This window comes from Taeniopygia guttata, chromosome Z (genome assembly GCF_048771995.1).
Source record: "Taeniopygia guttata chromosome Z, bTaeGut7.mat, whole genome shotgun sequence".
Lineage (NCBI taxonomy): Eukaryota > Metazoa > Chordata > Aves > Passeriformes > Estrildidae > Taeniopygia > Taeniopygia guttata.
In genome coordinates, this window is record NC_133063.1 from 81,975,730 (window position 1) to 82,002,355 (window position 26,626).

At 45.3% G+C, this 26,626-nt stretch overlaps 1 protein-coding gene across 3 annotated transcripts in view; it reads left to right on the forward strand.

The window, feature by feature from the left end:
* PAX5 (paired box 5) overlaps positions 1 to 26,626 on the forward strand; it is a 138,441-nt gene that overhangs the window by 47,953 nt on the left and 63,862 nt on the right. For 2 of the 3 annotated variants that reach the window (XM_072922207.1, XM_002192827.5), the window contains 2 exons: positions 1,471 to 1,646; positions 25,342 to 25,471. In XM_072922207.1, the coding sequence (XP_072778308.1) occupies positions 1,471 to 1,646; positions 25,342 to 25,471 (306 nt within the window). Of the gene's footprint in view, positions 1 to 1,470; positions 1,647 to 21,303; positions 21,361 to 25,341; positions 25,472 to 26,626 lie in introns of all 3 variants that reach the window. The other variant, XM_030258101.4, reaches the window with a different exon arrangement.

Here is a 26,626-nt window from a genome sequence, read left to right on the forward strand (position 1 = left end):
AAATTCAGCATTAGCAACTGAGATTGTAAGAGGTATTTCCCCTAACATGTGTTAGTCTCCCAGTCTGAGAACTCTGCCTTAAAGAAGCCTCATTTTCAGGACAGACAGCATTTTCAGAAAAATACCTCTGTGCTGAAGGATGATCTTAAATCAATAGTCCTTTGTAAAAAATCTTGTCCACCAAGCATCCCCTGTATTACTGATGGCCAGCATGTGCTTGTGGTCACAACTGGTGTCTACAGCAATGGGCTGTTTTTGTACAGATCACCTGTATCAGATCTTCTCTATACTTACAATCAAAAAACTTGATGCAGAATCTGCCAGAGGAGGTCTAGGTGATGTTATTCCTCTGCAGACTTCTTGGACTATAGGCAACTGCAGCACTCATGGAAATCTTGCTGTTAAGGATGCATTTAAATTCTGCTCTTCAGAACTACTCTGGCAGCTAGATGCTATTTTTAAAACATTTCCTCCCTCTGTCTAGTTCAATGTTGCCATCTGGAGAAGAAAACTGATATTTACTGTTGTTCTTGGAGTTCCACCTCCTGGAGTCCTGGGAATACTGCAGATCTCAGTTTTCTGTGCATAAAATACATATTTCCAGCACTGACAGGCGAAGGAAAAGAAGGAAACCACTGTGAATCTGCAAAAAAGCAAATTGAAACAAGTCCCAGTATTGCAAGAGTCTTTTCAGACTGCCAATCACACGTTTTTCAAACCTGTCTCATGGCTTTTCAGCCATGGTCAGTCACTTATGACTCCTGCTAAAAATCTCTGCCAAAGGGGAGAAAGAGGAAAATGTGCTTTGGAGCCAGGTTTGAGTCCTGCCAATAAGGTGGAGAAATACAAAGTGAATTGGAGCATCAGGAGTGCATCTTGGACTGGGCCTTGCTGAGGATGTGGCAGTGGTAACTCAACCCAGGGATTCCCCACCTCAGTACAATGCAGACTGTGTTAGGGCTGCTGACAGTGATTCACAGAATGCGTGTCAGAGCCCGGAGTTCAGCATGGGCTGGAGTTGAGCAGGACCTGCAGGTAGAACAGGAGGGGGACAGAGTAAGTGGGTGGTGATTGGACAAAGCGTTCTGCTGGAGCTGACCCAAACTGACCCAAGTTGACTGTGACTGTCGTCATCTACTTAAGGCCATCTACTTATCCTCTGTGCTCTCTTACATACAGACCACGAACCAGACAGCTTCCCAGGTGACACCGTAAAAGTGAAACAGGCAAAAATGTGACTGTTGTCCTGTATCTTGCCTTTAAATAATGTGTGAAGTTTTTGATGGGTTAAGGGTTGCCTGTAATGCAAGACTGTACAGTGTGTTTTCCAGCAAAATATAACCTCTCAAAAAGTCTTCATGTCTTCACCATACTGGTCCCTACATCAGTTCAAGGGATAAAATAAGACACTCTACTGTTGGTCACATCATGAGACTACTCATTTTTCCTCTTCTCTCTCCTCTTTGAAAGGTATTCAGGAATCTCCAGTACCAAATGGCCATTCTCTACCAAGCAGAGATTTTCTTCGGAAACAGATGCGAGGAGACCTTTTCACCCAGCAGCAGCTAGAAGTGTTGGATCGTGTCTTTGAGAGACAACATTATTCTGACATTTTCACAACAACTGAGCCCATCAAACCAGAGCAGGTACTATTGCAAATATTTCCTGTGTTCCTGATATGCCTTCCACTGGCAGAGATCCATTTGGTGTCCATGACCAAAGGCTTTTCAGTTTCAGTTGACAAATATGGAAACACGTCTTGTCAAGCTCCTTTCAGCCAAGTCCATGTTAGCTGTTAAAGCCTATTAGAAAATTAAGGTAAACACTCATTGTGTGAAGATCAACAAGTGTTTGGCAATGAAATCACACCTGATCTGGACCAGCTGCATCAAAAGAATTTTTAAAGAGCACCACAGCTTCTGATGTTTTTTTGTTAGATCAAAAGCAGGCAGTGCAGGTAACAAGGAGAAGACTTGCAAAATCCAATGCCTAATTTTGGTTCACAGTGAGCATGATTGTGGACACAATTCAGATTTGTATCCAGAAATGGCTTATTAGACATGTAACTGGCCATTTGCTGCAACACCTGATTATTGTGTGAGGGTAAATAAATTGCATCTATGGATCTACAGTGTGTTTGAGGAGGACTTGGCACTAATATTTTGGAAAAATTCCATTTTTGCAGGCATAGTATAGAAGCACATGAAAAAACTGATTAGCTATGTCTCTCTGTGTTCTTCTTCTTAGGTGGCAGTATTTAATTTAACTGCTGAGAAGGAGGTAGAAATTAATATATTGCTGTCAGCACCAATATTGGTCTAGCTCGCTACTTAATGATGTATTCAGCCATTAATCTTCAGTGTTCTTAATATCAGACATGCTTTTTAGCGAGGTGGATGGACTTTTCTAACACTGATTCCCCTTGGAAGAATCTATACCTTTGAGGGCCATTGGAGATGCTCTCATGGCTGCCTACTACATTGTGGCTTCAGATAAGGAATGTGTACACTTTTTTTTTTTTTAAATTACTTACTTATGCTGAAAACGCTATGGTAGAGTAGGAATTCCTCTTGCCTTTAAGCTCATCTGTCATTTCTTGTTCCATTCATAGAGACATTTTCTTTTCACCATCTTCTGCTGTTTTTGTTTTCCCTGATTTGTGTGTGCTGCGAAACTCTGCAGATCTGAAGCTGGAAAGAGATGGGGAGTGACACCGTAAGTGTCTCTGGAAGGTGAAGTGGCCCTCACGTACCACTAGATGGTGGTTATCCCATCCAAACCCGGGTGAAGCCAGAGAGGGCAGGCACCGCGCCCAGGGCTAGGGCAAGCCTTTTCAGCACTGGTCACCTAGGAGTTGTGTCTTGTTAGATCTGTTCCTGAAAAACTTTATAGGCCAAAATAGTCACTGCACAGGGAGCAGTGATGGGAGGGACTTTTGATTTGTTTTTCTGGTCTGGAGCCTCTTAGTCATGGCCAGCTGTAGCTCATGGGAGACAGTCTAGCAATCAGTGAACATCTATTCACAGATAAACTTTTACTGGTTTTATAGGAAGAATGGGAGACTTGATTAAGAATATTGCTGAAGTTATCCCAATTATCAAATACGGGATATTTGTATTTGCTCTTGATGGAGGAACAATCTCCCAGGGCCACATAAGGAGTTGTGACTAGAATGGCTCTAAGCAACCAGATTATTAAAATAGGAGATATGCTGATATTAATATGATGAACAGGATACTCCTTGCATGCTCTGGGAAGTCATGTAAGATGCTGAAAAATCTGGCATTATGATGTTCAAAATGTACTTTGCAAAACCATGTTGCCTGGCATTTTTACCTGTAATTACAAAAGAAATTTTTAGTTGTTTGTTTTCATATAGTTTGAAATATGGTCTTTGCTTTAGGAAGGCTGGACCATGGTTAAGGGCTTGGGGCTATTTGGGGTCAGCTTCTGCTCTTTGATGGTATGTGAAGGGTAATTTTCAACATGACCAGATGTGATCTGTATGACTTGTAGTGGTTTACAAAGGCGCTGTGTGAGCCCTAGTCGCTACAGAAACAGTTTGTCTAACCTCCTTGGTGAGTCAAGCAAAGCTCAACCAAAGTGGAGAAGCCGTCTGCATCAATTAGTAAGGCTAAAGAAATCAATGAGAAATCAAATACTGAGGATATTAATGACATACATTGGAAAGCCAGAGTTGTTCCTGGATTAGATTGTTGTAGTAAAGCAAGATCTGCTGGTGACATTTGTCTGTCCAAAGTGCTGCTGGACCCCAAAGTGGTGTTTTAGGAGTTAAGTCAGTGGTGGATGTATGGAGCTTTAAACTCTTTCTGTGGAGGAAAATATGGAAAAGATACTCACTCTTTCCCATGAAGACAGGACGTGGGAAGAAGACTGGTATGAGCCTCTGACCCACTGTTTATCCATTTTATTAGGAATGTGATCCAGCAGCAGGCACTAATTTTGCTTTGGCATAAAAACTTACTGGTGTGCCAGTACTATTCAGCTGGGGAGGGCTCCAGGTACTTTATTAGAATAATTGTTACTCTATAGACACTGTAGGTCCCTTTTCCTTCCTGCTTTGTGGCTTCTCTCTAAGTTTTCCTCCTCACTTGTGTGCTGGGGACAGGCCCTTGGCAATGGTGAGGGGGAAAGGAGTCCCTCCTGCACAGGACAGTATTTGCAGCCTCATCAGGCTTGGTTCCCAGATGCTGCCCAAAGTCCTCCTGGTGCATTTCCTGCATAAAATTTGTCCTTACCTTTCTGAGTGCATTGCCGTTCATGTAGGTAGAGGGGCTGATGGGCTGTGTGGGGGTAATTCCTCACCAGTGTGTAACCCTTTACTTTGACCACTTCCAATACACTTCCTTCAATTTCTTATCTTGATATTTCCCTCAGTTAACCTGCATAAAATGGGGGCTCTTGAGTTATTTATCATCTTATGACATGATTAGACCATGATGCTAATAACACCAAGACTGTAGGCTCAGTTCTTTACTTAAGAGATGGAGTCAATGATCCTTGTGGGTCCCTTACAACTCAGAATATTCTGTGAATCTGTGAATCTATGCTGTACTGTTGACAGTAATCATATTAACTTTCACATCTGCTGTAAATTCTGGTACCTATGGAGAGACTGATGAGGAAAAGATACTTGTATTTGAGGAAAGGCTCATACCGTGTTGAGAGAGAAGACAACCACTAGACAGCGACAGGGAAATACAGCATCAGAGAGTCCTTAAAGAGAAACAGTGATGACTGCATGTGCTGGGTGAGGCAGGGATCCCACTGTGTGCTCCTACCGTTAAAGACTCTCAGATGGTGTGCATCAAGGGGCAGAAGTAAGGCATCAGTTGTTACTTGCCTTGTTTTGCAGCCTAACACCCAGTGGTGCAGCTGGGCTCATGTACATGTGTGCTCTGCAGCACAGATGGGTTCCCTGCATGTGTGGGGCATGAAAAACAGTCAGTTGCAGAGGGAGCCAGGGGCTGAGGGCTGTCTGTGCAAGCATCATCAAGTTTTTTCATGTCTCTATATTGTAGGGAGGAACCATGATGTAAAGTGAGTACTGAGAAACAATCTGGCCCATCTCCCCCTGACAGAGCCCTGCTATAAAATGAATTCTTCTGTTAAGGGAATTCATACGAATGAAGGCCTTTCTCTCATGTTTATGCCCTTTTGTGCTCATTTTCTGCAAACAGCCCATAATTACTTTGCACAGGCTGCAAATGTTCACAGAAAACAGATTTCACTTATTTCTGGGCACGGGTATGGAAATGCACATAGTGGTATGTTTGCAGCACCAGTGTTGCACTACCATTCTGTACATGGCTGCTGTGTACCAGCTCTGTGTATCTTGTCCATCCACAGAAACAGCTCCTGCAACCATGTAATGCCAGACCTTGTAATTCTTAGACCTTGGAAAAGGAAAGCCTTCACAGCAGCTTCCACTCTCTCTGTGTTCTGTGTGTATGTGGATGGCCCTGCTGCTCCCCAATGTGTTGGCTCTGCAGTGCCCACAGAGAAGGCTGTTGGTGTTGCCAACACCCCAGATTCCCTTGGAACAAATCAAACTGACACAAGGAGTGGCTTTTACCTGTCTGCCTGCCCTGGAATTGTGCTGTGCACCTATACCTGTATCAGACCAACGTACTTCAGCCTGGCCTCTACCACAGGCACCCCCCATTACTCATGGTCACTGCAATGAAGATTCAGACTTTATACAGAACTGGCACTCATCCTGTGCAGAGAATTACAACACTGAGTGGCAAAATTGTCCAGTGCCTATTGTCCATTAAGACCTGTAGGAACTGGAGGCATTGACTGTACTCAGCAAACCCCTCTGTGTGACTGTGGGGGTAATTCTCCTCCAATGGCTTCCTGTGATTACAGCCAGAAGGATGGAGGAGTTCTCCACAACATCTTTGGGAAATTGTCCCAGACTGGCCAAGCCTGTGCCATCTGTTTTGTGAACTGTTGACTCAAGTAATTCTCCAGTCAAAGCACTGACAAAGACAGGAGATGTTCTTGGAGACCAAGACCCAGGAAAGTCAAGGACACCTGAGGACTTCAAGTATGTGAGGCTGGATAAGTGCAGGAAAGCCCCATTGAAGTAGGCAGGGGGCAAGCCTAGGGCTTGTGGACCAGTGTGCTTTTGGAGGCTGTGAGAGTGGGATTAATGCATCTACGGGTGAAAAATGCAGGGTGAAGGATACAGAGCTGGATTGGCTCAATGGAGAGACAGTGCATTAATTTTCTCAGAATAAAGAAAAGAATTATCCATGCTGGATTTCTGTCCACAACAGAAATGGATTCTTTTGTACTTTCAGTTTCACACATGGGTCCAATCAAATACTCATTGAAGCCAAGAGGAATATTTCTATTGACTTCAATAAACTTTAGATCAGAGCCATAATGAGGCATAACATGATGTGACCAGATTCAACACTATGTAGGTCACCAGCTAAGAAGATAACTGCTTGCTGCTAATAGCAAATAATTCCTAGGCCTGTGCAGGCGCTTTCCCACTGCTTTCAGCTAGAATGAAACAGAGAATGTTCTCAGATTGATTTCTGGATAAAATGTAGATATTCTGTGCTTATACAGAAACCAAGTAACCTGGCAAACATATAGTAACACAGGTATGCATGACACAGACAGCAGATAAATGTGGATCTGGAGATAAGCACACGCAGATGGAATTTGGATAACTAATGGAATTTAGATAGCCAAGGAATCCCCCCAAAATTACTTATGATATTGAAAAGTGGAAGAATTGCACGAGGTTGAAACCTGATGCAGAGAGAGTTGCACCAAAGAGGTTCTCTGAATTCATCAAGAGAGGGGCATAAACTTCCCTTGAAAATCTTCAAGTTTTACTTTCTGCCAAAGTACACTCCAGCTTTGAAAGAGGAATCTTGGGTTTTTTTGCTAGGAGCACCTGGAATGCAACTTCTGAGAGAAGTGAGACACACACTCCCCCTTACCGTATTGGAGTTTGATCTTTGGGAATAATGGAAAATTCTCATAAAGTCAGAAAGTACAATGCATTTCTGTTTTAAGAGGACTCACTCCCAAAGTGCAGCTATTGGAGAAGCAGAAGGAAGGAATTAATCTACTAAAAAGTGTCCTTGCCTGTGCCAGGGGTGTTGAAATGAGATGATCTCTAGGATTGCTCCCAACCCAACCATGCAATGATTCTGTGAGCTGCAGGACTGTATGCTTGGTCCTTGTCCCCAGAGTGTGAGAAATATGTTTTTTCTTGGGAAACCTTTGGGTAGATAGAGGCTGTTGAGCATATGAAAATACTCTGACACTTTTATTGAGAAATGCAGAGCTAATATTTGTTTGTGTCTTCCCAAAACTTAATGTTGTCCAGAAACAGTGGAAATTATGAAAATTATTCATGGATAGTTTGAGGAACTAAATATTTTCTCAGTCTTCCACTTGCTGGAATGATGTGAGCATTCCAAGGCAAGCTCTTAACCATGGCTGCATTACATGATGTGCTAAATGAAAAACAAGTTAAAAAGGAAACAATAATATGTGGCTCAATAAATGTACACGAATATAAAATTGAGAAACAATAAAGACAAAGGAAGAGGTGAAGCAGAACCTAGCAATGCTCTGCCCACCCTGCAGGAGTCCAGGCAGTAGTGGGTAGGAGGACAGGGTGCTGCAGGGTCAGCACTGTGAACCATGGTGAGCTGCACCCCCAGCTCTGCCAGTGGCAGTGGTCTGAGGTGCTGATAAGGGGTTATGGGATGCAGTATGATTTTGTGGGTGGCTGCGTTCCCCCTGTGCCTCCCCTCAGGCCACCCTGCTGGCAGCCCATCGGCTGCCCTGGCTGCTGGTGCTGATGCTGGTGCCAGGCTGCGCCAGGGGCTGCTGGTGGGCACTGCTTGCTCATCCTCAATCTGCTGACCCTGTGATCCTCTGTACCCACAGCAAAGAGAATGAGAGGGTGGGTGGGAGAGGAGCAGGGAGCAAGGACAGTTCTCTGGCTTTTACAGCTGAAATCTCCCGTTTTAGGCTGCAGCCCTACTGGTGGGAGGGGAAGAAAATCCCAGCTCTAAAATCAAGCCTTGGAGAGCACATCAGGAGGCAAAAAACCTTCCCATATTTACTCTCAGTAGACTATCAAACAACACCAAGCTATTAATTTGGCTTTTGAGTCTTCACTAAAGCCCATAAAAGCGCAGTTGTCAAATGGAGTTCATTTTAATTTCCTTTCAATCACAGTAAATTATTCAGGTGATAAATCAGCTGGGGCAGCCTCCTGGCTGTAATAGAAACCCTAATTCCTGGCTAATTATCCAGCCCATTGCTGCCAGCAGATCAATACCCCTACCGAATGGAAAGGGCGTGGGGTCCAGGCAGGCAGGATGGTGGAGGGACAGCAGCTGGGAGCACAGGCACCCATGACCCCTGCCCTGTGTGGGGGCTGTAGGGGAAAAAGCTGCACTTATGCTGGTCGGCAGGATGTGGCAACTGGCCCTTTGCTGCAGTTGTTGATTCCCTGAGTGCTGGGCTTTGCTGCTTGTCCCCATGGTAAGCCATGGCAGGGGGTTGGGTGGTGTGGGAATGAGCTGGTCCCACCTGGGTAATACATGCGCGTGCTGTGGGGATGTATCCCCACCTACTGCAGCCCTCTCTGCCAGCCAGTTGTGCTCTTTAAAGATTACTCAGAAGGAAATCTCAGGCTGGCAATAGTTTTTCCTGTCCAGTAGAACCTTTCAATAATAGTAAAGACTAAACAGGTAAAAGATGAGAGGACTAGCACTCAGCTATAAAACAGAGTGCTTCACTGGGATACAGCAGCAACCTCAGGGAGATGACAGTGGCACTTACCCCCGTCTCCTTGCATGAGGTGTTTTTCCTGGAGCTGCTCCATGCACAAAGCACTTTGAGCCCGAAGACTGTGCTGTCAGCTGCTGTCTCCAGCTCAGTATCCTCAAGTTATTCTGCAAAAGTGTCTGACAGAGCTCCACTGTTTTTCTCACATGCTTTCATGCAACACTTGTGCTGCTGTAGAGGCTGAAGGTTCCTCAGGACAGAGTGTCTTCTCTGAGCCCTATGTCCCTTCATCACCCTGCTGGGGATGCAGAGGGATGCACCACCTTCTCCTTTGGCTCTGCTCTGATTTAGATTGAAAAAGGAGAAGAAAAGCTGCCATCATGTTTCTTCCTGCTAAAATCAGCTGCTTTTTTTTTTTTTTTTTTTTTAGTGGAAAGGTTTTTCTTTTAAAAAAGCAGCAGAAAGCACAGCTCCATTGGCTAGCACCTCCTCTTTGCATGCCTGCTCCTTTGCCCTTCCTTGTGAGCATTTTTTTGTGCATGAGCTTCTGAAGACGGCAAAGAATTCTGTGCATGTGCCACCTTGTTATGTCATGTTGTGTTGGGTGGTGACAGTCACAGCAGATTTTGTTGTATGACACCTGTGTGTATTTTATGTGACAGTAGGGCTGTGGAGGCAAAGAGTTTTCTGGGTTAGGAGCATGACAGGAGCCATGTATGCAGCAAACGTCTTCCTGCGTCAACATGATCCTTGTGAAAAGCAACCCTGCAGCTTTCGGGGGCAGCTGAGGATGTCTGAGGGGGCCTGGAATTGAAGTAGCTGGTCTTTGAGTAAGCAAGAGAGGTGGGAAGAAGGGCAGGTGGATAATCCAGGGTTTGCCCACTCTCCAGAGATAGGGATACTCCACTCCTCCACTGCAGCTCAATGCCCAGTGTCCCTTCCCAGCAGACCCTCCCTGTAGAAGCAGGTGGTGACCAACTTTACCACTTTGTCTAGAAGTAATGGTTGTCCTGAGGTCACAATTCTCCTGCAGACTTTTCCAGAAGGTGACAGAGAGTATTTCTTCTGGTCTGCAATACCTTGAGAGCATGACCATGTTAAAGAGAAGCTGCTGGTAGAGGAGAGACCTGGGGTTGCACTGCACACACCCTGCTGTTGTGGCAGTCAGTGCAATGAGACCAAGCTGGGGAAGAGTAACAGCACACACATTCAGGGATTTCAAGGTGAATTGGAAAGACTGGCTCTCTCAAAGTGCCTGTTATGGTGTTAGGGAAGCCTCAGTGATGGCTGGAGATGATGCAAATGATGCTTGTCTCTTAGTCTGAGCAATGGGGTTGCTGGGTGACATTCCCCAACTTACATGACTCTGTCTGGGGACTATCTCTGTCTCCAGGGTTGCCAAGTGTGAGCTCTTTTCCTACACAGGGGAGTCCTTGTCACTCCCTCGTCCCTTTGACCCATCAAGGAGGAAGAATCCCCAAATACCAAGGCAGACAGCTCCTTTGAGGATTGCATTGTATTCCCAGTTTTAAACATCCCCTTTTTTCCTCCTGACTGCTCTCAAATCTGACTATAAGTAAAAATACAAATTCATAAGTTAAAGGAAAGGCCAGCCTTGCTGTGGCTTGTGCTCCCACATCGCCTTTATCCTTGTCTCTTTTCTCATTGCTCTGCATAAACTGGAGGGATGTCTTCTCCCTCTGGCAGGCTCCCCACATAGTGCACAAGCTTGTGCAAAGGGAATGCTGGTGACATGTGGCATGGTCAGCAGCTGGCAAAGGCAGACCAGCTCTCCCCTGCTCTGGAAGCTCCTCAGGGACTAGGATGCTACTAAGGAGAGCTTTTCCCCTGAGAGCCTGGTGTCTTGGTTTGAAAGACAGAAGCCTGTAAGGAAGGCAGAAACCTCCCTCAGAATGGAAAAAATATTACCTCCTTCCCTCCAAATTATTAGAACTTTGAAATAAAGGGGCTTTCAGGCAAAGATATGAGAAAAAGAATACCAGTTCTTTACTGCTATGTATATGTATAACAAGGCAAACAAACAACCCTGGCAGCAACAATGAACAGAATCAGATACCCAGTCTGAGCCTGAAGCACAAACCCAGTGACTCAAAACCTCAGACCCAGTGCCAGCCCAAAGCAGCGACCCAGTCCCAGCCCAAAGCACAGACCCAGTCCCAGAACAGACCCAGTCCCAGCACAGACCCAGTCCCAGCACAGACACAGTCCCAGCACAGACACAGTCCCAGTCCCAGCTCAGACCCAGTCTCAGTCCCAGTCCCAGTCCCAGTCCCAGTCCCAGTCCCAGTCCCAGTCCCAGTCCCAGATCAGACCCAGTCCCAGCACAGTCCCAGTCCCAGCACAGACCCAGTCCCAGTCCCAGTCCCAGTCCCAGTCCCAGTCCCAGTCCCAGTCCCAGTCCCAGCTCAGTCCAGTCCCAGCTCAGACCCAGTCCCAGCACAGTCCCAGTCCCAGTCCCAGTCCCAGTCCCAGTCCCAGTCCCAGTCCCAGTCCCAGTCCCAGCTCAGACCCATCCCAGCCTCTCCTGGCCCCGGCCCTTTCCCCTCGGTGCAGTTCCGGACACAGCCAGTAGGGGCGCTGGTGGCTCCCGGCCGGGCAGGGCATGCCGTGGTTCCCGTGTGGCTGCAGGGGGCGCTGTGGGGACAGCCCGGCTGCAGGGGGCGCTGTGGGTGCAGCCCGGCTGCAGGGGGCGCTGTGGGAACTGCCCGGCTGCAGGGGGCGGTGTGGGGACAGCCCGGCTGCAGGGGGCGCTGTGGGGACAGCCCGGCTGCAGGGGGCGCTGTGGGGACTGCCCGGCCGCAGGGGGCGCTGTGGGTGCAGCGTGGTTTCAGGGGGCGCTGTGGGAACTTCCCAGCCGCGCTGCCCTCGTCAGTAATGGCGGAGATCTGGATGGAAAAAGGGGCTGCAGCAGGAGCCTGAGAGCCGCTGCTGGATGGCAGGGACGAGCAGACCCCAGAGTAGCAAATGAAATGTATCAGGTGTTGGGTTACAGGGTAGTGAAAACCCCAGAGCAATGGCAGAGAAGCAGCGGGGCTGGGCTGCATCAGCCAGGCCCCTCAACAGGGCAGGGAGAGGCTCCCTGGGAGGGGGAAGGGCTCAGGGTCCGTTCAGGGTACCAGGGTTTCCCCTGAGGCACCCAAGTGGATGGTGAGGGTCATTTTTTTAGTGAAGTCGGGTGTCAATAAAGTCCCAGTGCAATGGCTGCTCTTTTGAGCAGAGCTTCCCTCATGATAGGAGAAGGAGCAGGTGATGAAACCCCATGGTTGTGGCAAATTCTCCCCACAGCAACCAGGGCCTCTCTCCCCTCCAGTGTAGAGAATGAGAGGAGCTGAGCCCAGTCCCCCATCCCCTGCCAAAATCTCACATCTCTGCCCTTCTAAGAGAACCCCCCCAGGTAAGAAAGCAGCCAACTACACCCTCCCCCACCTTGGCCATTTCTTTCTTCTCTTAAATACCAATCGTTTTTCCCTCTTAACAACAGTAGGGACAAAGTTCCACAAGACAAAAAAACAAAAGGAAAAAATCCTGACCCCTAACACCGTGGGAAAATGTTTGGAAATTGCAGCCACAACACCATTCTTGTTGGGTAATGCTGAAAGGGTTTTTTTTTCCAGACACCAAGTTTCATCTCAGCACCTTCCACCAGTTCTACAGCCAGAGCTTAGTGACTACATAGAACACAATATCTTGCAAAGACATGTTATCTCCTCCAGATTTTCTGTGGCTTCTAAGTGTGATAGAGAGGTAGAAAATCTAAGAAAAGTTTTCCCCACTTGTTATCTTGATAGAAGTATTCACAATTCTTCAAAATTTGGGAAGTGGCATTGAGTAATTGCATCTCTTTGTTTATTGTATGTTTCACAATAAATAATTTATTTCTTTTTTAGTTTAGAGACGTAAACAAGGTCCTTCACCAACATCAGAAAATGCCATGTAATAGCACTAGTTGACCAGTTATGTCAGAATTTACCAACCTCCTTATGTTTATGTTAGCCCCAAGAGAGAAGGAAGGACAACTCTGGAAGTGGACACACTTGCCTGTTGATTTGACTAATGCCTGGTCCATTCAGATTATATTTAAGGTGAATGGCTTGCACCAGCATTTGAAGAATGGAATGAAACTTCTTTACTTAGTCCTCAGTAAATGGCTGGATCCCACAGGCTCTAACAAGTTTCAAGTACATTTTCCAGTGTTAGGTTGGAAATCACTGCTGTTTTACTGTCATTCTGTGAGCTTTCTCTAAATCTGTTCATAACCTTATAATTGATGAAGATGGAAGTATGGTCCCTTGAAGAACTGATGTGCTAAAGCAACTCAGAAGGACCCAAACTCTTCATGGTGGTACACAATGGGAACACAGCAGACAGGGGCATGACCTGACACAGGAGAGGCTCTGCAGGGTCTGAAGTTGTGCAGTCTCTGCCTGTCGTGATTTTCAAGACCCACCTAGATGAACCCCTGAGCTGCATGGCCTACCTCCATATCTGGCCCTGTTTTGAGGGATCTCTGAGGCCTCTTCCAACCTGGGTCATACTACTACCTTGCTGCTCAGCCACTTTATTTGTTCCAGTTTTATGATGTATTTAAGGAAAACCTTTGTGTAGCTACAATGAAAACTGTGGTTAGTGTGGAAGAGCAGCACTGGTTCACCCAGTGTATAGGATGAGATAGAGACTTGTTTGGCATGCAGGGCCAAGGAGTCTGAGAAACTTGCTCAGTGCAGAGACTGGGTTTTCAGAATGCCATAGTTTTGGGTTGCCTTTTTTTCTAGTATGGGGTTGAACAAAACAACCTACACCAGTGTCTGAATGACGACAAAAAGCAATTGTGGAGCTAAACCACCTCCAGACAAAAGGGACTGATTCAAAATTCCTCTCTGCTCATATGAATAGTGGCTGCTTAATTTTTTTTTTCCAGCAGATTTTTCCAAACAAACAAACCCCAAACCTAAACATTGAGAGAACTCCTGCACTAAGAGAATAGAGTAACATGTAGGGGCATGATTTCAGCTCCACTCCTCTCACCCTGAAAATGGAATAAAATGAGGGGAACATTGAAGAGGCAAGGGTTTCTCCTGCAAAATCCCATTCAGGCTCAGGGCTGACCTCAGGTCTGTGTCAGTCCAGATAAGTCACTCACAAAGGACTGAGGGAGAATGAGGTCCTGGAGGTGATGAGTGCATTTCTGGAATAGGAGCTATGGAGTGAAGCCAGGCATAAGAACTACACTTGTCAGATGCTCTGTTGGGCTTGGAGTATTTCACTGGTTATTAGGACCTCTCTAAATAATTGAAACACAGGATTAAGTAATGAATTAAATTATGTTACACAAGAAATTGTCATTAGATTATGTACCTGATGAATGACTTTCAGACATTGTCAAACTGTGAGGCTTGGTAACAGTGGGAAATTTTGTTGAATGCACAGCTCCTGTGTCTGTTTTTGTTCAAGTGGTTGTTCTCTGGTTCTTGTGACTGGAGAGGAAATTTTGAAAATATAACCCCAAATACCTCTGGCACAAGAACTGGAGTAACTTTTGGGGTGGAAGAGGTGCTCAGTAATACTGGTGGTGGGTTCCCTTCTGGTTGCCTGATGCTCTTTGCTTGTGGTGATGCTCCACTGCATGTGTGGTGCCAAGGTGTTTTCTGCAGTTTTAGCAGCAGAACAGTGACTATTACAACACCAGTGTGCCTGGCTGGAGATGTCTCTGCAATAGAAAATAATTTCATAAAAACTGAAATGTTTCACTAAAACCTGCTGTCTTTGATGATTTTTCTGTATAGCGGGTCCATCACTGAAGCCTATTATGATAGTGGGGCATCCAGCAGCAGCTGGCTCTGTGTGTCATCAGACAGAATCTCTTTACTTGGAACCAGCAACTTATAGGTACCCTAACTTATCAGCTTGTCTCTGTTTTGCTTTATTTTTAATACCTATATGCAAACACTTTCTGGTGTTCATAGGTATGTTTTGAAGGTGATGTGAAAAACACCTGTTCACTTCAAAAATTTAAAAGGTTTATTAAACCTTAACAAAAATACAACAAAAGGTCTGCAAAAGGAAAAATTCACAGTGCGGGGAGCTGTCCCTGTGGGTACTATGTGGCCAGTTCTTCTTCAAGATGGATGCTTGGTCTTTTATACCCCTGGGAGTTGCGTCAGCCAGCCCTGACCTCGCCCAGCGTCTGTCATTCAGCTCTTCTTCGCCGTTTGTGGGTGGAGATTGCTTTCTTGCAACTGGATTGGAGGTCAGGTGTTGCCATGCCCCACCCTCTAAGCAGCAAGCTTTTCCATTCCCAGCTGCCCCAAGGAAGGGGAACATGTGCATGGCTTCTTTCTGCCTGTCCTAGACAACCCAGGCTGTATGATGGCAACAATACAGAGGTGGGGAAAAGGGAACTATGAGCAAAGCAGAGGACATCTAAACTGCAATAATGTAGCTATACATCACTAAATGTTTTCTTAATATTCACACAATACTAATCCCTTAATTGTGAGAGCAAACCATCTCATTATCCATCTATAACAGTGAGGAGCCCATTTCCCTGCCCAAAGCAAGCTGCATCAAAGCAAGCTGCATCACTCCCCTGATGTTCCCTTGCCCAGGGCCTCCATTTGCATGAGGCATGCCTGCAGCATGCATGGAGATCTCCCCCACTCCACATTCCCAGCAGCCATTAGGACACTTTTTGTTTTCAGGACAAAACATTCTGGCTAAGATATCCAAGCCAGTCACTTTGCCTGCTGTCAGTGCACAGAGTTTGTTCAGTTCCTGCTGCCTTTCTAATCCCATGCCTCCAAGGACATGTAATCAGAAAGTGATGAATAATGCTTGTGAAAACAACATTTGCACTTATAGAATCACAGACTTTTTAAGGTTAAAAAAGACCTTTAGGATCAAATCCAACTGTCAGCCCAGTAGCACCACCATATTCATCATTAAACTCTGTCCTCACCCATATCCACATGTTTTTTTAGCATTTCCAGGGATAGTGACTCCACCACTTTCCTGGGTAATCTGTTCAAATGACTTACAAACCCTTCTGTAACATTTTTTTTCCCTAATATCCTACATTTTCCTACCTCCCCAGGCACAGAACCATACAATCACATAGATTAGAAAAGACCTTTAGGATTTCTGGCTTTTCCATAAACATGCTATGATGAAAACTGGCCTACAATATTGTGGCCCTTTACCATCTAGTTCAGGTGAAGGTGAAGAAATGAAAGAAAAGCTTTGGAAAAATATGGGGGCTTTGTTTAATGTGTTTTTTGTTTGTTTGTTTTGCCTTTTTTTTTAATGAGATCAGTTCTATATTGTGGATTTGATGGAGAATTCAGCATTGTAGGGAAAGTTTACCGCCCAAAAATGGAAGGCAGAAGGCTCCTGACCTCCACAGGATGATGAGACTTGTCCAAGGGACACCAACAGAAAAAGCAAAAGTCTTTTGGAAAATGAAGATTGTGTGTTGGCTTGGTGTTTGGCTTTGAATTACAGGAGTTCATGAGTTAATGTGGATTTGTTGAGCTTGGACTTTGTGGCATGCCACAAACCAGCAAACTCTGTGGCTTTCTCTATTGGCTTTCCCCTACGTAAAGGTTTGGTGCCTTTGTAGATGCAGTGACTGCAGGCTACCCATGACGCTTAGACCCTGGTAATCTGCCGCTTTGGTAATCACCACTTTGAGACCAGTTTATTGTACACAATGCTTCATATGATACAAAAAATACTGACAGGATTCTCAGATGGCATTTGTGAAACACATTTGGCTAGTTCATGTGAAAGCATTACACAAATACCAACTGCACAAGACTTCTCAAGTTTCAAGAGCCATCGGTGGGATAGATTGAAGATCTGGCAATATTGGTGCCAGCCTCATCATTCTCAGTGTGCATTCACATTTCTGATTTGTATTTCTCCGTAAGGAAATAATTGACTGTGCTGAGGGTTGTGTTTTCTTCTCTGCATTGTCATGTTTAGTGCTTCAGTGGAAGCAGAGGGGCCACCATGATCGAGGATTGTACCTTTTCCCTCCTCCTCTGGCTGAAAATGTTAGTGTTGAGAGGGAAAGTGTCTAGTTCCTGTCCTGAGAAACAGCATTTTTAAACAACATCTTGTAGCAATTAGAGGCATAAAAGCCTAAATTTTGTGCTGGGTTTACAAAAAGTAAACTGCTTTTTCACCAAGGTGGGTTGTACTACACTTACTTTCAGTTGTGTGTCTCATGCTTTCCTTTGATTAGATGCCTCCTTTTTAGCATTGCACATAGGATGTTGGAGGCTGCTGAGAAAATTCCATTCATGCTGGGATGAGAGCAGGTTCTGGGTAGAAGGCAGGAAATGGGGGATGAAGATAAATGCCCCATGTAAGTCTGTGGGGAAAGCAGGAGAGGGCTGCTGTGGGAGGAGGAGAAGGATGGAGAGATGAGGACTGGAGGGAAGAAATTGGTGAGGGCTGGGGCTGTTGCAGGTCCTGGTGTTGCAACACTGAAACTGGGAGCAGGCTTCTACAAAATCTGTTTAGGAGTTTCTACTTTTCTCAGTAAACTGAACTGCTAGGCAGAAAAGAAGAGCCTGTGCAGGATTGGGCAGTGCTGATGAGGGTGGGTGGAGGCTTCGGTGAGTCTTCCTATCATTTAGTGTCCTGCAGGAGACACAGCAACATTTGTATTATATAGATAACTGCCAGCATTGTTGAGGATAAATATGTGATGTTGAAACTAGTAAATCCTGGCAGAAACAAAGGTTGTCTTTGCCACTGTGGTGGTGATGTTTCTGTTCATCCAGGCACTTTGTTAGTGGCCTGGTGAAGCTGAAATCTGGAAAGCCATCTCATCTCCTCATTGTGTACACTTACCACTGTTGGGCTGGCCTTACACGGTTTTCAGCGGCAACTTCATTTTGGAAACCAAAGGAAGTTTATGGCTCTTGAGGACATAGTTTAGTGGTGGCCTTGGCAGTGTTGAGTTAACTGTTGGACTCAACGATCTTAGAGGGTGTTTCATCCTCAATGATTCATGATTCTGAGAGTTCACTGGTCATTTCTGCCCCTGCTGAGCATTGGCAACCACAATGGCCCATGAAGGACTTGCTTGGAAAACACCCGTCTAAGCATCTGCTAAGGTCCCTGCTCTCTTCCCATCAGACCTTCCCAGAGATCCAAGGACAGCAGGCATGAGGGATTGCCCAGCAGGGATTTGGCAGACTGACAGGTCCATCAAGCACATACCCAGGCACTGCAGACACTACTCAGGCGTTGCTTTTGTTCAGCCTACTACCTCTGACTAAGAAACAGTATTAAAAACATATCCAGCAGCCAGCATGGGCAGTATTTTGTGCTGCTGGTCCATGGGGTTTTGCTGTTCACTATGGCCAGCCTCACTGGCACGTGTGCGTGTGTGACTGTGTGCACGGGTGTGATTTACTGGCCTGTGCAGTGCCACATGTCTTTAAAATTATAGTGCCCGTTTCCCGCTGAAATAATTTCTACATAGAGAGGCTCCTATTATAGCAAGAGGAGCATGGACGTCATGATTTATTATTATTTATGGTCCCAGGGTCTTGTTTATGCACGATGGGTTAGGTGCTCAGGATAGAAATGCCATTATGCAAATGACATTGAATGTCCTTACTGAGCCTAAATAATTTTTGTGTTGGACGATTAAACCTCATCTGTTATTGATATGGGCTGCAGTCGGGCTATTAAAGAGTCCCAACAGTACTTACTCCCAGTAATGGGAAAATTGAGAGGAAGAGGCTAAACAATTGCCTCAAGTGTGCTGTGATTGTCTGGCAGGAGTGGAACATAACGAACCCCCTGAATGGAAATCGTGTTTACTACTTAGGGATAAATAAAAAGAGAGAACACGCAATAAATTGTGCTTTGTGATCTGAATTGGTGCACCAGAGAATTTGCGTACTTTCAATTTACTTATTTATTTGATTTTTTTTTTTTTTGCAGGGGTGGAGGGGGCAGTGTGATTGGGATGTAGATCCCGCAGGCAGCCGGGAAGAATTTCTGCAGTGTGTGTCCCTGACCGAGTGGCTGGGGAGAGCTGTCCTCGGAGCTGCGCCGGTGCTGCGCTGTCCGCTTTGACACAGCTGTGCAGTCACATTTTGATCAGTGTTGATAGCTTATGAATTCCAAAATTGACAAAATTTACAGAAAAATGAGGATAATCCATCTTCCTTAGCAGCCTGTCAGGAGCTGGCTATACTTCATAATCTTCAATTACAGATGCTATTTTCAGACATTTACATGCAGATATTAGAACAAAATGAAAATGAGAAACAAAGAGTGAATGGAAATGCAGCTATTTATATGTATAAAAGAAAAACAACAGGTAAATTCTTGGCATTTAGATTGGGCGTCCCTTTGGAAAATCTGAGAATATCTGCACCCACTTATGAATTGTACTGTGGAAATGTAAAATGCAGTATATTGTTTCCCTTATGCAGATAATGTGACGATTGGGTCAAAAACAGGTCAGTTATTTTGAAGTATGAGGGTAAATGTGTTCATGGCAGGGTGCACAAGCTAATTCTCACTGCCTTCAAAGGAATGTCTGGGGATGTGTACAATCTTAATTGGATTTGGGCTAAAATGAAGCACAGATGTTAACTTTTTATAAACATATATGTATTGTGAAAGGGAGGTTCCAAAATACCCAGTTTAAACTTAGGAAAAAAGGTTGTACCACTGAAACTAAACTTCCACGTTCTGTGAGACAGCAGTGAGCTCAATGTGGCTGAAAACAAAGAAAAACTAGGGTTCAGTCCCAGTTAGGTGTGTAAATAACATTTGTTCCAAAGTAGGATAGGGTTTGGTGTCAGCAGTGCCCAGTGCAGGGAATATAATGTAAATTATTAAATGGGACGGTGGTTGGCAGGCAGCAGGGGTGAAACTTTGATGTATAGGTTTCCAGGAGCCTTTCCCACCCATATCTTGGGTGGCTGAGTAGGAGGGCATTAGACTGGATTTTCCATTCCCATGAAATTCCAGGCAGAGCAGCAGTGGTGCCTGCAGCTGCAAGCGGTGCTGGCTTTCTGAAAGCCTGAGGAGATTAATTACAGCTGGTTTGGATTAAACTCTTCAAACCATATCTAACGTTACAATTTTTTTCCCTTTGTCAGGCTGAGATGTGGGTTTCTGTGGACAGCCTGCCTGGTGTTTGCCACTTTTGCCTCCATTTATTAGTTAATTTTAATATATTAAGATGTGATAACTTGGAGATATTTGGTGTGAGGTCTGGCTTGCTACTGCTGTCAGGGGTGATCAGGGGGTGTGGTGGATGTGATCTGAGGGACAGCCTTTCAGGGACCACAGTGTTTTCTCTGGCAATGAAGGCTCTTGATTGCACCATCTCTGTCAGGAAGGAAGGCAGAGCACATGGTCAGTGACGAGGTAGACTAAGCCCTGAAGCCCCGAACTGGCACCTTGCACTGATGGTCTCAGCTCCTGTGGAGCTGCTGCTGTTGCTGCATCCTGAGCAGCACCGTGGCCTGGGGGCAGCTGTGCCAGTGTCTGGAGAATACAGAAGGTGTTATCTCATGCCTGCCTGGTATTCTGATTTGGAATATATAGCAGACTCAAAAAGCAACATGTGCAAGTCCCAGTGGACCTCAGCTGGCTCATTTTAATGGACATTTGCCCTGTGCAGCAGACAGCTCTTTTCTGTCTTTGCTTGGTGCAGTCTCTTCAGCAGCGTATTGAGGTCTGTGCCCACAAAAGGGATGAGGTGAAAGGGGGATACATTTGTCTCACACCTTACGGGTCACAGCACTGCGAGGCTCATTCCAACCTCATAGTTCCCTGAGATTCCCACAATGGCACTGCAAAACCAGGCTGTTTCAAGGAGCAGCCTTGTTTCCTGCTGTGTGTCCATCTTTTCCCGTCACTTTAGGATAAAATCTCACGTAAATACCAAAGAGATGATTTCTATACACATAGGGTAGGTTGACTTTTCAGTGCGTTACACTCGGGCCTCTTCACCAGAAAATGTGCTGGGTGAAGCTGGCTGTGGTCTGCCTCTCTGCTCTACTGTGGTGCAGCAGGTTTGAAAACAGCTATGAAACCCTCCTGCACCATTTTTCTTACTGTTTGCCTATCACACTCAACACTCCAAGGGATTAATAGTTAGAAATAAAGCTTTTGTAGTGGAGGTAGATTCAAAACATTACTTAAAGCAGAAACCTTCCTGTTTGCACTTCGCAGAGACATCTAATGGGGAGGGACTGTGCACACCCCGCTGCTGCAAGAGGACTTGTGCTGCTGCTAATAAACTCACAGAGATTACTCCTCTACTCACCACAGCAGCCACTCCCCCCAGCTCCCGTCTGCCAGAGCTGAGCCAGAGCAGAGTGGGATAGGGCTGGGGAACGCACAAGATCTGGTCCTGCCCCTCCTTTCAGTTTGTCCTTCTCAGTCTCTCTTTTATATATACCTCGTTTCACATGTCTGTGTTTTCTCTCCTCCATGCTATGGCAGTGGTGCTCCATGCTGATGAGACAGTGCGTGGTACAACCGCAGGCAGTCATTTTTCAGGTAATTTCTAGGGTAATGAACACCCGTCTCTTGCTTTTTCACCTACCAAGCAGAAGGTCAAGCTTCCTGGCTGCACAAGGAGGGACACCTGGCCATGACGGTCATTCCATGCTGTTTCTCACCAGCAGTGCTGTGAGCTCACTAGTGCAGGAGCCAAATCTGAGATCCCTTCTGCTGCTCCCACCCCAATCAGCTGGAGAAGGTCTTGGGAAGGGTTGGCAGGAGGGTTCAGCAGAAGGGTCTTAGTGGGGCTGTGGGGTGAGGGGCTGCTCCATGGGTGCTGCCTTCCTTTGGGGTTTCCTTTCCTCTCTGGATGGGGTGCCTGAAAGGAAGAGATCTGCCTGGGGGGAGTGGGAAGAGGGGACATCCCTGTGTCCCTCATGAGTGGTTCAACACCAAATACTGTGACCCCACAGTGTAAGAGAGGATTTTGCTTTTTCAGGGGTTTCTAGAGTCTCCTGGTCCCTCCATGGGAGTGAGGAGAGCTGCACACAGTACCCATAGTGTGGTTTTAGGGTGAAGGCTCCTCTGCTTTGCACTCCTGATGCCCGACTCCTTGAGGGCCAGAATATGCCTCTGCTGACCATCACCTCCCTGCAGTGCCTTGCTGTTGGCAGCACTGTGTTTCCTTTCCTGCCCACAGGCAAGTACTGCTCACTGCCATTCTGCCAGCCCAGTACTGACCCTGATCCCCTGCTTTACGGTGCAAAGTATAGCTGCAGAGTTGGATGTGACACTGGGAATGCATAATGAGAGGGGAGTCAGCAATCAGAAGGGTTGCCCCTCAGCCTGCACTTGCTCTGCCACAGTATTGGAAGCAGTTGTCAGTGCTTTATCCGTGTGGCTGTTAGTGTTCAACTGATGGTGGTTCCAAGAAGAGATCTGGGCACAGCAAAGTCACTGGGAAATCCTTAAAAATCAGAAAATCCCATAAAATCCTGCTATTCTTACCTCTGAGAAAAGTTGCTGGGCTATTGCAAAAGGCATGCAGCTCCCATCTGTAGGAAGTTATTGGGACCAAAAGCAGGGAAGGATCCCAAATCTCCCTTTTGCACATCTTCAGCTCATTCCTACTACAGTGCTGCTTGGCTAGGGGCTCTCCATCTGTATTGTGCTGAGCAACTGTAATGCTTCCAGTCCTTCCTGCAGATGTCATTTCATGGTTTGGGACTGTGCCACTGTATATTGTTCCAACTCACTATGGTGCAGTGACATGAAAGAGCACAGGCTACCTCTGTTGTGACCCTTGCCAGGTTATGGTACACTCTGGTTTCTGCTTGCTTGACACTAGAAATGTTCAGTTTCTCCAAGCTCAAAAGGCTACTCATGGCTCATTTGCATGGTGTTTCCAGGTCATTACAGTTAAAAGTCTTAACTCTGGTCCCATATCTCCCAGGATCAGTTCCTTGGACTCCTGAAGGGAAGCAAGCTATGGAGTTACACATTACTATATCTGAGAATTGCAGTTGAGGGATTAGGTTGGTTCCACTTGGGTTTGTAGTTTGGGATGTGCACCTCCTTCCTCAGTCCCCTCATGTGACCCAGACCAGGGCAGGGGTCCCATTCCAGCTAGATGCTTCCTCCCAAACTACAGGTGTGCAGCTCTCACTTTGTACATGGGAAACCACATTCACTCTCTGCCTGTTGGGAGGGGTGGATCTTCCTCATGGAAGGATCCAAAGAGATTTTCTAGTCTTCATGTGGTGTGGTTATGGCTTTCATAGAGCAACATGGGTGAACTCAGGCATCCCTCCCCAGGGATTTGTGTGTGCTCATCTAGAACATCAGAAATTCTAAACAGCAGCACACAAGGACAGGTTATTCCTCTGATGTGCTGCCAGCCCATCCATGCTTGTGCATCACCAGCTGCTTGGGATGTCTCTACAGGGCTATTGTTTCTCTGATGTTTTGTCAGATTAGGGTTTTTGGGAAAGAAAAAATCTAGCAGTGCCTCCATATGTGCATGTACTCTGCATAGGGGAGAGGTGGGTCTGGAGACTCAGGAAAACATGGAATGGTGTGGGATGGCTGAAAAATGCACTGTGGTGAATGAGAAGGAGCTTTGAATACACTCCTAGGAAGGAGGAAGGCTGGGACCATTATCAGCATCCTCTGCAGAGCAGGGAGGTTCCAGGGCTGTGTTCTCCCAGGAGCAGAGGGGGTGAGTCAGAGGTGTGGGTGTCTTTGAAGCAGTGACAAAAGTGAAGACAAAAAGGCCTAGGTGAATGAGGGCAAGGCAAAAGTGAGGACACAGAGGGTATTGGAGGAGGCATGAGCTGAAAGAACTGAGGAACAGTACAATTTTATTGCAAAAGTTATGTAGGATCCTAGGAGACAAGTCAGAGAACTCTGATGCAAGGGCTGGGTGCAGGATAAGGGTGGCCAGCAGCAAGTCCCTGGTAAAATGTATTTTGCATGCTCATCTGCAAAAGGTTTGTATGGGGGATCCTTCAAGATGACAGTCTGTACTCCTACCTCATGCAAATGGTGTCTGCAGAAAAAATATGTTTATTACAGAACTGTTAATACAGGATTATTAATGTAAATTACCTTCTGTTTGAGTGAGACCTGAGCTATAAAGACACTAGCATGTATTGCTGGCCAAAGTGCTGGTTTAGTGGCAAGCACCAGATTATGTGCTGGGTTCTCAGAGAAACTTGCAGGAAGGATAAGGATGTATTCACTCAAATCAGCTTTTGTTTCCTTAAAAAAAAAAAAAAAAGTTAACTTATTTTGATGTCACATCCTTGGAGCTGTTCAAGGCCTAGTTGGATGGGGCCTGGAACAACCTGGTCTAGTGGAAAGTGTCCCTGCCTGTGGTAAGGGGCATATATAATAAGTTGGTCTTTAAGGTTCCAATCCAAACCAGTCTGCGATTCTTTGTTTTTCTAAGTTTTGTTTTGGTTGCTCCAAAAAACCTCCATGTGATCCTGGGTGCATCTGCATTTCTTCATCTCTGCACGGCTTCTGCATTGACCTAAGCTTCAGGAATTCATTAGAGATTGGCATCACAGTGGCTGCTCTTCAGTTTACCTGTTCCCATTGTGGTTCTTTATTTGAAGTCAATCTCCAGTGGATATAGGCATGGCTGCTGTCTCACAAACAAGGGATTAAAATTTAAAGGGCAGATAGCACGGAACAGAGAATTTTGAAAGAAAACTTCCCAGATTTGTGGGAATGATCCTGACAATAAGAAATCATTGAAAAAGGGCAAATGAAGATAAGCTTTGTGCCATATACATATACATCATTTAGAAGCATGCATTGGCCTCATTGGCTATAGAATGCTGTAGCGGTGGAGACTTAAACAGGGTTATAGGACACAAACAATCTGATTTCTGAGATGCTTACCATGGTTTCTTTCAGGTAATGAGATTAGGAAATTATTTGGAAATGGCACAGTGTTCTTACCATGGTTAGGTGATTTATTTTTAAATAGCTTGGATTGAGAAACAGTTATGTACAAATGCATCCATTAAGCAAATGCTTATATATACATACCTTTTCTTTCCTGTGAAATGATGAAGAAATGCAACATTCCCAATAAAAGGGAAATGGGAAAACCTGTGTCCCACCTTCTTGTTAGTGTATGTCCCCTCAAGGGCCAGCACTGAAATGTGGAGAGTGTGGAGGTTAAGAGGCATGAACATTTTCCTAATAAGAAAGTAGCTTGCACTTGGCAGGTAATCTACAAATTTTCCTCTTTCAGGAAAGCCTTGTTACATATTAATGAGTTTGGCTTTGGTTTTATAAAGAAAACCTATTTTGGTGTTCTCTGAGAACACTGGTGATAAGCACAGACCCACTTATTGAACAGTTTGAATGTTGAAAAGCCCAGTGTAAATGGGCATTGCCTTTAATACTGGCTGAACAAAGGATTTCTGAGTTCTGTATTGCATCTACTTTCTGTTGGCACAGGCAAAAAAACCTCTTGATTAGTAACTTTATTTCCACTAAAATGTCTTTTGTTTCTTTTTCCAGGCAACTGAATACTCAGCCATGGCCTCACTAGCTGGTGGATTGGATGACATGAAGGCCAATATTACCAGCCCTACTTCTGCAGATTTGGGAGCGAGTGTTCCTGGGCCTCAGTCCTATCCTATTGTCACAGGTAAATGATTTTCAGGCACTGGTAAGTAATGTGAATTGTCTGTACCTTCATATTGCATGATGTGGTCCTTTATGGAGAAATTGTGTCATATGTGGAGTCATTTGCTCAAAAAGTCTTTTTTTGAATGTGATTTCATAGGAGCTCTTGTTGAAAGAGAGCTGAATGGCTTGTGTAAATTATTTGTGTATGTTTGTAGCTGACAGATGGAGCCTCCATCCCCTCTTGTTGAGGAAAGGATGTGCCCCTCCACCCCAAAAGTACATCCCGAATACCACAGCATCACTGAAAAGCAGAATACTTGCCTCTGCTTTTGGGCTTTGGAGCTATTTTTTCAGAAATGCACCTGGTATGTTTGACTGGATGGAGTTTTTATGACAGTTCAAACTAGCCTGAATTTTGGAAGCTCATTTTATACCATTTCTGAATTGTACCTGTGCACTAAAGTTGAGCATTTAAATGAAAATAAAAGGCTGTTTTTTCAAGGAATGCCAAATCATCTGCATTTATTCAGCAGGTGTAGAGAAAGAGTTAAGGAACAGCTAGAGTCTGATAAATGCTTTGGTCACCTATTTATTTTGGACTGACCTCATTGCTTGAAGGAAATTGGCCAAATGGTCAGCTAATTATTAAATTCTATCTGAAATTAGTTGTGCAAGACAGAAAAAAGGACAGTTTTTAAAATTTAAGGCTCTGTGTTTCATAGTAATGTTAGCTCTGTGTGTTACTGCTGTGTCTAATTGATGCAAATTTCATTGGATTTTCTCTGTTTTGACAAAGATTGGATGTAATGCTTTATTTTGTAGCTACAGTGGAAGATTATAGTATTTTTTGTAAAGTATTACTATGTCTTTAACACCTTACTATCTCATCTAAGAGAGGAGAAGTTTTGAAAACAAACATTGTTACAAAGTTGTTTAACCCAGTACAGCACCAGTCTTCCGCTTTTCTTGACAAAGTTTATTCAAAGAGGATTCAGAAGAGACTGGATAGTGGAAGAATTACACGTGTATCTCGAAGTGGGATGGGAGAGACTTCTTTCAGTATCTGTTTGGTTCTGAATGGGTGGTTTGAGTTTTGGACTCATAGGTAAGAAAGGTGTCTAGGCATGGATGGATAAACAAAAGAGGGATTTCTGGAGGTGAGTGTCTTGTAAGA